This window comes from Vicugna pacos, chromosome 18 (assembly GCF_048564905.1).
Source record: "Vicugna pacos chromosome 18, VicPac4, whole genome shotgun sequence".
NCBI classification, from domain to species: Eukaryota; Metazoa; Chordata; class Mammalia; order Artiodactyla; family Camelidae; genus Vicugna; species Vicugna pacos.
This window is the reverse complement of record NC_133004.1, coordinates 28,411,786-28,424,099: the sequence shown is the minus strand read 5'-3', so window position 1 is coordinate 28,424,099 and position 12,314 is coordinate 28,411,786. Positions and strand designations below refer to the sequence as shown.

The 12,314-nt window shown below is 38.4% G+C and overlaps 1 protein-coding gene across 6 annotated transcripts in view; it reads right to left on the bottom strand.

The window, feature by feature from the left end:
* The window catches only part of LOC140687084 (transmembrane protein 180-like), a 29,393-nt gene extending 17,102 nt beyond the window's left edge, over positions 1 to 12,291 (bottom strand). Inside the window, exons 1-4 of one of the 6 annotated variants that reach the window (XM_072942752.1) lie at positions 12,139 to 12,291; positions 8,201 to 8,375; positions 6,516 to 7,241; positions 1,367 to 1,521 (exon numbers count right to left, since the gene is read on the bottom strand). In XM_072942752.1, the coding sequence (XP_072798853.1) occupies positions 1,367 to 1,521; positions 6,516 to 7,241; positions 8,201 to 8,350 (1,031 nt within the window). In that variant the 5' untranslated portion in view covers positions 8,351 to 8,375; positions 12,139 to 12,291. Of the gene's footprint in view, positions 1 to 1,366; positions 1,522 to 6,515; positions 7,242 to 8,200; positions 8,376 to 11,303; positions 12,077 to 12,138 lie in introns of those variants that run through there. The other 5 variants (XM_072942748.1, XM_072942747.1, XM_072942753.1 and 2 more) reach the window with 5 other exon arrangements.
* Positions 12,292 to 12,314: the final 23 nt, after the last annotated feature.

Here is a 12,314-nt window from a genome sequence, read left to right as displayed (position 1 = left end):
GAAAATGGGAGTGATTTAAGCAAAAAAAAAGCAAACAAAAATTTTTCACTCTAAAAATCACTATAAAAATGTCATTTTAAATATGATATAGCCAAGGGTCACAATTATAGGCAGACAGAAGAATCATCTATATGGGGTTCTAATATCTTGAAGTTTCAATACTTTGGGTTAATTACTATACCCTTCACTACCAGTTTATTCAAAATGCAATTAAGTCTTCCTGGAAATTTTCTCAAATTGTTCCAGCAGGGACCTGGTGTAGGATTTATTCATTCATTCACCCAATGTACATTTTCTAAGGACCAAATATTTGCAGGAACTGTATAAGATGATGGGGCCACAGTAATAAGAAACTGGACCCTGTTCGTAACAAGCTTAGTCCAGTGGGGGCCACAGACAGTCACAGGCAGGAGGACAAATGCTACACAGAAATAAGTGTCGGCCATTTCAGTCATGTAGGAGGAACACATATTCCAGGTGAGGAAATCAAGGAAGGCTTTCCGGAAAGCACATCCTTCCCTGAGCTGCCGCCTAATGGAACACTTAGGAGAGAGTCACATAAGAAATGGTGAAGAGCTTTCCAGGCACAGTGTGCTGCACATTAGGGCACGGAGGTGTTTGAATCCGGCACTGCAGAGTGTTTCTCTCTGGCAGAGAGTTCATTCTAAGTGGAAGAGTAACAAGAAATAAAGATGAGGAGGTAAACAGGGCCTGATAACAAAGGATCTCACATGTCATCATTTGGATTATATCCTGAAAGCAATGAGAAGACACTTAGGATTGTTAAGCAAAGAAATAACATGTTATTCCAGAAGCAATATGGAAGAAGGAGTTGGAGGGACTGGGGACTAGAGGCAAGGAGACCACATGGGAGGCTATATGGAAATCCACGTAAGAGCTGATGAGGACCTGAGCTAGAGGAATGGCAACGGGGACAGAGAACGGGTGGATTCAGGACATATTAGGGAGCTAAAGCTGCTAATAATTACTGGATGCAAGAGACAAGAAAGAGAAGGCAAACACAACTTCACAGTCTCTGACTTGGGCAACTAGATAGATGGTAGAGACATTGATGGCAAACAAAGGCAAAGACCATGTTTTGGGAGCAAGATTCTTATTTGGCAGCAGCATTTACTAAATGATGCACTGTAACAGGTTAGAAAAAGGAACTTAAATTTTACCACAAAATTTAGCATATTGTAATCTCTTCAAAAAAGAAGCAGTTAACATTCAATTTGACATAAAGTCATAATGACTCTTCCTAGAAATGAATATTAAACACATTTTAGATCAGAGATCTTTCACTGCTTGAAAGGAATAGGCAAGACCTCCTATAATTTGGGAATTGGCATTGACATTTACTTACATGATGATAGTCAGATAAAGAGCCAAAAAGTAATAGCACTGCTGTCCAAGAAGTAACATGACAATGTAGGCTGTTCCTTCTAGGTAGAATGAAAATAAGATAATTTTATAGTAACCAAACTTCTTCAGCCAGGACTGGCTGATAAGTACAAGGCACTGAAATGGAAACAGATTGGCATCGTGTTAAGATGGAACCCCCGGAATCATGCTTGATCTTGCTGACAACGAAATAAACATTCTCAGCAAACATTTGCTGCTGAATTATAATACCAGTTGAAACACACGACTAATATTATCTATCATGATTAGAAATGTTACAATCTGTTTATATCCATAAAAATTGACTGAGGACAGTAATATTTTATAAATAACAAAGTAACAGCAATTACTTCCTGCAAAATGAACAAACTGGGACATGGTTTCCTACATTTTTATCTTCACACAAACATGAACAAAACATCACTTCGAAAAAATCAGCATTGCTGAACTGTAATGTGAAAAAGCCAACTCAAATCTAAAATAAATCCAGATTTTAAAATTTAGGATTAGAGCCCAGAATTCACCTAACACATAGGAGTTGAAATAGGAGTTGAAACAAATATTTACTGAATAGATGAATAAATAGTTCACTATTCTTCTTATAGTAATATGTCTGAAATGTATTATAATAATAAAACTAAGAACCACAGATAAATAATAGTTTGTGATTCCACATTTCTTCTGGTTGTTTCCTGCCTAATCTTATATATTTTCATAATTCTAATAGATTCATGTTGAAAGCTCAGAGTCACATTTTTTTTCCTGCATTTCTTGCTACCAATTAAAAAGTTCATTGCTCTAGACTGAAACTTTGGGGCTAAATATATATATGTATATTAACAAAGACGAAAAGATATGCTTTGTTTTCAATTAAGAAGTACATTGTTTAGCCCTGAAACGGTTTCACTAACTTAATGTGTATACATTACAATTAGAAGACAATTTTGTATGATGTTAAGTGTGATTCAAATGTTCTTTAATAAACACAAAGGTTTTTTTCCCCCGAGTGATTTTTTTGGTTTACTTCTCTACTTTCAAGGAACAAGAGCACTTCTTTTGAAAACTAAAAACAGTGGCTCAGTGGTTGATGTGATCCAAGGCATTTCTTAGAGGTCTGTGAGATAAAGTACGGAAAACACCGCAGAGAGTCCCCTTATATTTCTATATTTTAATAATGATATTGTAAAATTACACAGGTCTACATATTGAAACGAAGCGTCTTGTTCTCAATCTCCAATACATAAATACTATGCAAACTGCAAGAAGGTAATCATGGAAGAAATATGTGGCTAAGTGGAAAGTGAAAAATTTTGAAATCAGATGTCCCTAGGTTTGAATTCCAGCTTTGCCACTTTGAGCTGTGTATTCGCAGATGAGTTACTGTACCTGAGAGGCATTTCCTCCAGCTAGCACTACCCCACCCTCTGTGCCTCCATCTGCCTCTCCCTCTGTCTCTCCCACCTGCGGCACACTCAGTATAAGGTACTCAAAATTGTTAGTTATTATTAACGCGTCAAATCGGTGAAAAGATATGAGCCGATGATGAGTAACTCAACAACAACAAAAAAGAGAGAGCAACTACTTTTTCTTCCACTAAATTAAAGCCTTCAATAAACTGAGGGTTTTGGCTCTCCATTCATACGTTCATTGAGTAGGAGTTTGTGACTAGTGTGTCTCGGCACACGTGTTGGCAAACCCATGCCAAAGAAGCCTAAATCAAAACAGAGATAAAGCCAGTGCTGCGTCTACAGTGGAAGTCTAATAAATTTGCTGCACTGAGCCTTAATAATAAAAACTAACATTCCTAGAGTGTCTATTTTGTGCCAGGAATCCTTTTAAGTACTTTGTATGTTTTAATTCATTTAATCCTCATAATAATTCCATTACTTAGATACCATTTTTATTCTCACTTTACAGATGAGGAAACTGAGACACAGAGAGCTTGGGTAACTTACCCATGGTCACACAGCTAATAAGTGGGAAGCCAGACTCCTCCCCGGCAGCCTCCATGCTGCTCACCCATTTACTACTGTGCCTCTCTGAGGGGAGTGGGATGTGGAAGAGTCACAGACCTATTAAAACAGTTACTGGAGAGAAAGAGCACTTGCTCATTCTTTTCTCCTTTCATTTATTCAACTCCTCAAAAAGAAAGCCACTGAGAAGACAGCCTGAGAAAATAAAAACACAGTGCTTAGCCTTCATTACCATACCCAACAGGTAGATTTATATAAATAAATAACAACAAATTCCAATGAGTTGTCATTCTTTGACCCCAATAACTTATATGTCACTTCTCTAGAAATTAAGAATAAATTTAAAGCAACTTTGGATTTCCAGTTGACAATGATTTTTTATAGAGATCAACAGAAATTCATATGTTAGTGTGAAGGCTTGAGTAAAAGGACTGTCGAAATCTTTTGGTCATATTTCTCTTAAAATTTAATAGCCAAGAGAGCCTGGGAGAAAATATTGCTGAACATATATTCAACAAAGGACTTATATCTAGAATCTGTAACATATTAAATATACAAAGAACCCTTACAATTCAGTAATATACAACTCTTTAAAAAAATAAAGATTTGAAAAATAATTCACCAAAAAAAAAATGGATGGCAAGTAAACAAATGAAAAGATGCTCAACATCATTAATAGTCATGAGGAAAATGCAAATCAAAACCATAAGAAGATACTACCACACACCTACTAGTAAGGCCAAAACTAAAAAGTCTGCTATAAGTATTGATGAGAATGTGGAAAAACTGGAAAACTTACACATGATCAGGAGGAATGTAAAATGGTACAACCACTTTGGAGAACAGTTTGGCAGTGTCTTTAAAAGTTAAACATACACCTACCATGTGGTCCAGCCATTCCACTCCCAGGGGTTTACCCAAAGGAAAGGAAAGCATCCGTCCACAAAAAGACACAAACGTTCATAGCAGTTTTATTTGTAATAGCCAAAAACTGGGAACAATCCAAAGCCCCATCAAAAAGTGAACAGGTAAATAAATTTGATATACCGAATGGAATACTATTTGGCAACAAAAAGGAATGAAATACTGATATACACAACAACATGGCTGAAGAGTCTGGACCAAAAAATAGTATGTATTGTAATATTCCATTTACATAAAAATCTTGACAATGCAAACCAGTCTATAGTGACTAAAAGCAGGTGGGTGGTGACCTGGGGACGAGAGAGGGTAAGAAGGGTTCAGAGAGGGATTACGAAGAGGCACATGGACACTTTGGGGAGTGATGAGCATGTCTGCCATTTTGATTGTGGTGATGGTTTCATGGTGCATACATAGGTCAAAATGTACTAAGTTATACCGTTCAAATATGTATAGTTTATTGAGAGTCAAACATATCTCAATAAAACTGTAACCAAAAAACTGTCTTTATTTCAACTCTTACTTTTTTGAGATGATGAAGTGTTCTAAAATTGACTGCAGTAATGGTTGCACATGTGTGAGTATGCTAAAAACTACTGAACTGGACATTTTAAATGGGTGAATTAGTGGGTGGAGACTATAGCTCAAATGGTAGAGTGTATGCTTAGTATGCACAAGGTACTGCGTTCAATCCCCAGTACCGCCTTTAAAAATAAACAAGTAATTAATTACCACCACCACTCCTGCCAAAAAAGTTTAAATAAATAAATAAATGGGTAAATTAATTGTATGGTATGTGAGTTATATCTCAATGAAATACCAGCCGTTTAAAAATATCTATCTGCCCTTTAAAACAATTTTTTACATAAGTGTTTAACAAACTTGTTTTAACCTAGAGAAGAGGAGATCCTATAGGCAAGTACGTGATTAAAATTGGGAATTTATGTACAGCCTAGAATCTGATTATAACAAGCAGAGAAAAGAACTCAGAACAGCTCCCCATTCTGGGTCGTTGAACCCAGGAGCAAACAACTGGAAAAACTGCAAACTGCCCAGAAGGGAGAGTCTCATTTTCTTATGCACACACAGTACCTGGGATTATACTGATAAGCCAAAAATGATACTCTATTTGGTAAACTCTGCTAAACAGACCACATGAACACAGTACCCTTTAGAGATGATCCTAGAGCGCAAGACTGTAAGGCTTCTGAGCTTCCCTCTTCTCTCTTGTAAGGGTAGGAAGAGTCTTTCTTGCAGGTGATTGTGAGAATTACGTGTGATAATGTGTACAAGGCGCTTGGCATGTGGTAAGCACTCAATAAATGTGAGTTCTCATTATTAGGGTATATACAGTAACCAAACTATGATAAAGGCCTTGAGCTAATGGCAGAAAGGCAAAATCTATCCTGCATACTTTGCTTAAGAAAGTATGACAACACATACAACATTTTAGAACTATTTCTACCCAACCTGGTTTAAATATTTTTGAAAGTTAGTAAATAGTAAAAACTTATCTAGAATAACTCATTCTCTGAGGAGCACAGATAACAGATTTTAATTGTAAAAAACAGGAAAAAGCCTGTATTGTAGGCTACGTTAAGTCATATTTTTGGAGGATGCATTTAGGTTAAGGGGAGCAATTTGATTCGTCAACTCTCCAAATGGTGTAATAAACAATAGGCTGGTATTTTTCTTGAAGATGGACATACCCTCTGCACTAATGGTCATGACCATGGAATTTTACTGACGCTCTGAAATTCCAGGACTCAGTCTTTTAGCCAAGTGTTTTGAAACCTGGCTTCAGGAATTCAGGATCAAGGAACTCTCCTCCCTTGAAATAGTCCCTGGAATCTTAAATGCCAGGATAAAGCGAAATGACACACTCACAGGAAGCCATCTGCTTTTTTTCCATAGCTCTGTGTAGGTGTAAGTGAGGCAGCTCAGAGAACAAAATTCAAAAACTAAAATGTTTAAAACACCACGATGCTCAGTTTGCATTGGGTTCCCCTTGCTTTTTTTCCTTTCATCTCTCGTTTCTATTATGTTCCTACTAAATCTTGTATAATGCCTAGGGCTCTTGTATAATCACTGGGTCTCTCAACAACTGTGACTCATTTTTTTTCAAACTACTGATATAGTTAGGTTTTTAATTTCCTCAGCCAGGTAAGAGTTAAACAGGTATCCCTGAAGGAAGATACATGAAGAATGACCACGTACCTGTGGGTAGATAAAGCCTGCCCCGTACATGACGCTACTTACAGAAGAAGGAAGAACATCCTTGGGAATGAGATTATCAGCAAAGATCATCATGAAGTTATTGAAGAAGGTTAAAAGGAAGACTTGGAAGAAATTCATTATCAGAAAAAGGCAAAAGTTTTTCTGGGTTAAGATTTGTCTCATCAGTGAGACAACGGAGGTCCAGGGGAGATCCTGGTCACTTTCTGAGAAAAGGTTTTCCTCAAGGCTTCTTTTAGGTTCTAAGCGACTCATGTGGCACATGCCGGTATAGAGGCTGACAGTAGCAAGAATGGCAATGACAATGGCGGTGGCCTGAAAATTGAGCAGAATTTCCATGTTATCAGAGATGAGGCCACAGAACAGGATACTGGTAGATCCTACCAGGGACGCCACTTGGTTCATTTTAATAAGCTGGAGCCGACTTTCATAGCGAGTGAAAATTTCTGCAAACAGCACACACTGGGCTTGCTGAATGAAGGTAAGCGTGCTATCAAAAGCACATAAGGATACCACCAGGTGAAGCCCACTGAGCCAGTCACCTTCGCGATAGTCTTTCCAAGGGAACCAAGGAAGCAGAAAGGCTATCGCATATAAAGGGGCGCCATACGAAACAGAAGTATGATGGTTGGAACAGCAGTCGGCCTTCGAGTTGTTGTGAAAATACCCCGTCAGGTCATTAAGAGCGTTCCAGATCATTAAAATCACCTAGAAGAAAACACAGGATTCTTTTAGTGCAGTTTATACTGATGAAAATGACCCCTGTGTTTTTACTTAATGTGAAGTGAAGTAACCAAAGTTGATTGGGAAAAAAAAAAAAAGCTCATTGCTTTCAGACCAGCAGGGGCATATGTGCTGAAATATTAATAATAATAATAGTTAATACTAACCAAAAAGCCAGTGTGCATTCACTTTGTGTTTAGGCATTGTACAAACTGTTACATGAATTATTTCATGAAATCCTTAAAATAATCCTATGAAGCAGGTACTATTATTAATCCCTGTCTTACAAGGAAATTGAGGGCTAGAGAAGCTTAAGCAACTTGCTTAGTTAATAAATGACAGAGGCAGAGTCTGAGCAAAGCAGAGGACCCCAGAGTCTGCCTTTCAATCGTGGTGCTAAACTGACTCTCCACAAGCCACATCCATGCCTCTGCAGAGAGTGATGGCCTATTTACAGACCACGGCACAGTTTTACATAATTTCATTAGAAAAGGTTAAAATATCAGTGTCTGCCATCTCAAAATGGCAGAAGTATTTATTAGATCAAGGATGTTGTTGTTGGTAATAAACGAGTGACAGTATAAAACATAAGGGGTCTTAAGACCATGAACTGCATCCATGCTGATTGTCTAATTGGTAATGAGTTACAGTACAATTTGTGAATATCATAGGCCATTTCAAAACACAGAATATCTTGGTAATAATTCTAATTTGTCCACATAAGTGAATTTTCCAGATAACAAAAGCTTACCCTTTAAACTCTAAAGCTGTTATGTTGTAAGTGACAATCTTTTAAAACTCTCTGCCCTCAAACAGAGGATCTTGGACATGGATAACCCTTTCTTGATAACTTTTAGCTTGTGAAGGATCAGCTCTTTGGAAAATCACAAGGAAGGAAGGAGAAACTCGGTCCTAGGGGAAAGGACAACAGGGATCTGCCTCACCTGGGCTTGGTAAAAGGCCACTTCTGAAATCTTGTACAGATGTAAAAACAGCTTTACATAATAGAAACTGAAGACAGAATTTAGCATTTCAGTCCCTAATGTTATCATAGAAAATGCCCAAGCACTGGGTTTGATATTTAAAAGTGTCATTTTCCATGCAGAGAAATTCTTCTTCCTTTAGTGTAAGAAGAAAAGGAAATGGTTACAATTCACTACTTGCATACAATCGCTGACAAATGGCAAAAATTCCATGGACACTGGACACCAGTTAATTTTAAACAAAAGTCCAAAGCCACTAACTGTGAATATGCAACTGGACTTAACACTTAACTTTCTTATCCATTTACTCAACAGTTTTTGAGTTGTTGCCAGAAATGCTAATTTGCTTAGAGTGTGCCTCTACTTGAATATCTCTTCTAACTTATAAAAAGGAGATTCATCCAAGAGTCTGAATATATTTAACTAGTGGCCAGGGAGATGTGTTTATGGCATTATTATCCTCCCTACTCAGAAGGGTGAGAAAGAAGAGGACAACAAAGTGACACCTTTAGCTAACATCAGAGAGAAAGAATAGAAGGAAGCATTTCATCTGAGTATAAAGTTGTCCATTCAGTAGTACAGACTTGCATTGGAAGATTTATTCTTGAACTTCTGACAGACTGTAACTTTGGCCCAAAGAACATACTTAACATGGATATAGAAGTGGCACAGTTTGGACCTTGCTCCGATGTAGGTGTCCCTCTTAAATCTGGCCTATTGTCTCATCCTTTCAGTGATTTGATTTATCCAACTGGAAAATGGGAAAAGGTTAACTAAGCAAGAGGTAGGGATAGACTCATCTTCCTTTTAGTCTTGATTTTCCTGTTTTATCCCTGGCTTACTAGAATATTGGGCAGGTCTCCAAAAATCTTACTGAAGCAAAAAACAGACAAATATTCAGATAATTCAAGAGATGTTACTTGCTTAAATAAGCCTTTGGAATTAAGCAGTCACCTGATGCTACATTATTCAAATTCTTAGGGAAGGTGAGGGCAAGTTAGAAGGGAGGAGTGGGCATTTGGCTCAAATGATCAAATTACCTAAGTCCCTGAGCTTCACTTTGCATCAGGTAGTTATAAGAATGATTTTAATTCTATGGGACATAGGGCCCTAGAATTATCAAAAGCGGTTATTAAACCCATATACAGACCAAGCATTGTCTGTCAACAGACTAAAGAGGGGGGAAAGGGGTATACTCAGTGGGAGAGTGTATGCTTAGTATGCACAAGGTCATGGGTTCAATCCTCAGTACCTCCGTCAAAAAAATTTTTTTTAATATTTAAAAAATGAACAGAATAAAGAATACTTTGCCCATATGTGTACTAGTTTTCTCTGAATGTTTGTAAATTCTGCTGTAAGGATAAAATACAAATATATGAACTATTTTGTCATTATGCAGTGGTCAAACACCTGAAAAATCCAAATACTATTATGTGGAGGTCAGCTAACATTTTTGGCTTTAAAGCAGGTTTGGAAAAGTTGGAAACTACTGTTGAAGACCTCATTCCAGGTAGTTACTTTTGGCACAAGTGAGAATGAAGATGGAAGCTAGGGTTACTAAAAGGGCCAAAAACAAGGGAGTCAGTAGAACCAAAAGCCAAGTTACAAATTTAGCCCACAAAAATCTAGGCACACTTCTTTTTCCTAGCTTTATTTCTGGCATGCTAAAATTAGAAGCATGGCACACCTTCTGAACTGATCTATCATTAACTCAGAAGGCAGGTATTTATAAACTCAGAATTTTGCAAAGGATCATAAGCTTGCTTAGTTGAGTACAAATTTTTTTTAAAAGATTTTGAGTTAAGCACCCATTGTATCTAAAATATAAGGTTTATGTAATATGCACACAGTATATAAGGCGAATATAAGGTTTTAATAACATTATTAAACACTCCATACCCCAAACTTCTCTTTGTTTATATTTATTAAAAGGAGGAAGTAAAAATCTTCCTTATTTCCATCTGTAAAAAAGGAACTATCAATATTTTGCTTTAGATTATTTTCATCATAACAAACACTTATTTCAGTAAGCATCAAACTGAAAATCACCACTTAACAATTTTTTTCAAAGCCACCACTACTATATAAAAATGCTCCTTACCTGATTTTACTATAGCAACAAAACACCAAAAAACAAGAATGCACACTTTTACAACCAGGAACAAAAGACTTCTGAAACTTGTTCTTCTTCACTACAAAATGTTGCATAATAAGAGTTTAAAAAAAGTCGCAAAAAGGTGTAATGATTTGGCTGGGCAGGTGCACTAAATACTGGTGCATTCTTAAATGAAAACCCAAAACCCTCCTTTTAGAATCAACTTTTTTGTTATTCACTAACCTACTATTAAATAATAATGTCACTAAAGAGGCTGCTTATAATTGCTTCTCAGCTATGACTATGTAGCCTCTAAAAGAATGATGGAGACCACCCCCTAGAGCAGGGCTTTTAGCACTGAAAGCCAACATGTATTTTTCAATGCAATTTTTGTTCAAGCTAGGGTTAAAAAAAAAAGTTTCCCCAAATAGTGTCCTTTAAAAAACCCACTAGTACCGAAAGTCACAAATTCTGGTGTTTGGGGGTTTTTTTTAGTTTGTTTTTTGCCATTTTAAATCATTGATAACTTTAATTCTCCAGATTGTTCTTTTTCATTATTTTTTGTTTTTGTTTTTTGACAGTGAATGTTAAAGAACGTTTATACATTTTCCCATTTGATTTGTAGTCAAAATGAGCTATTTGCCATGGAGAAAAAAGTCAGCACTTTCAATCTTGCAGATTAGTGGCTATGGAAGATGAGTCTCTTGAAGGTAGATGCAGGATTCTAGCCCTTCAGTTTCCACAAATCACCTTCAGCAAACCCTAAAGCCAGTCATCTTTCCTTTCAAAGAGCTCTATCTGTAATGACTGACTTTTAAATTAAGATAGCTGGTTTTTGTTGTTTTCTTTTGGCTCTGGGCTCTACCAGAATATCCACAACTAGGGCAGTACAGGTTAAACAGGGGACCTAGCTTCTTTCCTAACCTAGCAATAAAAAGTGGGTCAGTAACACTCCGCCTTCTAGTATACCTGGATTCGGGAGAAAAGGATTTGCGAGTTTACCACGCCTCTTGTATCACTTCTAACACCATTATTCCTTCTACGTTTACTGGTTGGCATTCTACTATGAGAGGGCACCGCTGTCTTCTGCCAGCTGTATCATTACATCAAGGTTGAGGACACTGACCTTTTGTCCTGTCACTATATTTTAAACTTTCTATGTTTTGACTGCACGGTGATGGTAAACGTCACGAGGAGCATTTATTTTGTTATTGTCTGTGGAAGACAACGTTCACTGCCCTGCTGGCCGTCGAGTGCTAGGGCTGCAGTCTCTTCTCTCCAGGTGTCAGGTCTTAATTACTCCAGATGTTTAACTTGTGATGTGTGAATCTTTTCAAAATCGCATGCGAAAATGCTTGCAATTTTTTTCTGAGGAGTTAGCGTCAACTGCACCCCTTCAGGACCCAGATACCCAGGTGGGCCTGAGGCCCACCGTTTCACGGGGAGTGTGTACAACGCTCAGTAGGTTGGAGGTGGGGGTTCAGATACCAAGGAGAAAACACCCTAAACTTCCGACCGTCTCTTAATTACCCTGCACCAAGGAAAGCAAATCTGGGACTCAAAAGACCAGCGGGGACAGGCAGGGCAGCGGTCCTTGGAGTCCTGGTACCCTCCGCGCCCCGCGCCTGCAACCGCCTGCTGCTGGGAGGCCAGACTCCAGCCCCTCATGCCCACGCAGCAGGTCAGCACCGCCGGACACCCACCAAACGCGCTGCGGCGGCGGCCACCCCGACACCCCCAGCACCCTGAATGCAAGCCCAGAAGCAATCTAACGCCCGAGAGAGGGCGGGGCCTTCGGCCGCACCTCTTCGCCTTTTCCCCGCCTCCTTTGTTTCTTCCGGAGTCGCTATTGGCTACTTGCCCTTGAGACCGGGCGAACCGCGGGCCTTCGGAGAGACACGATTGGACAACCTCGCCGCCGCTCGGCCGGAAGCCCACTCGCGATTGGTTGAGGAGCCACCGGGGGTTTGAATCGCAGCC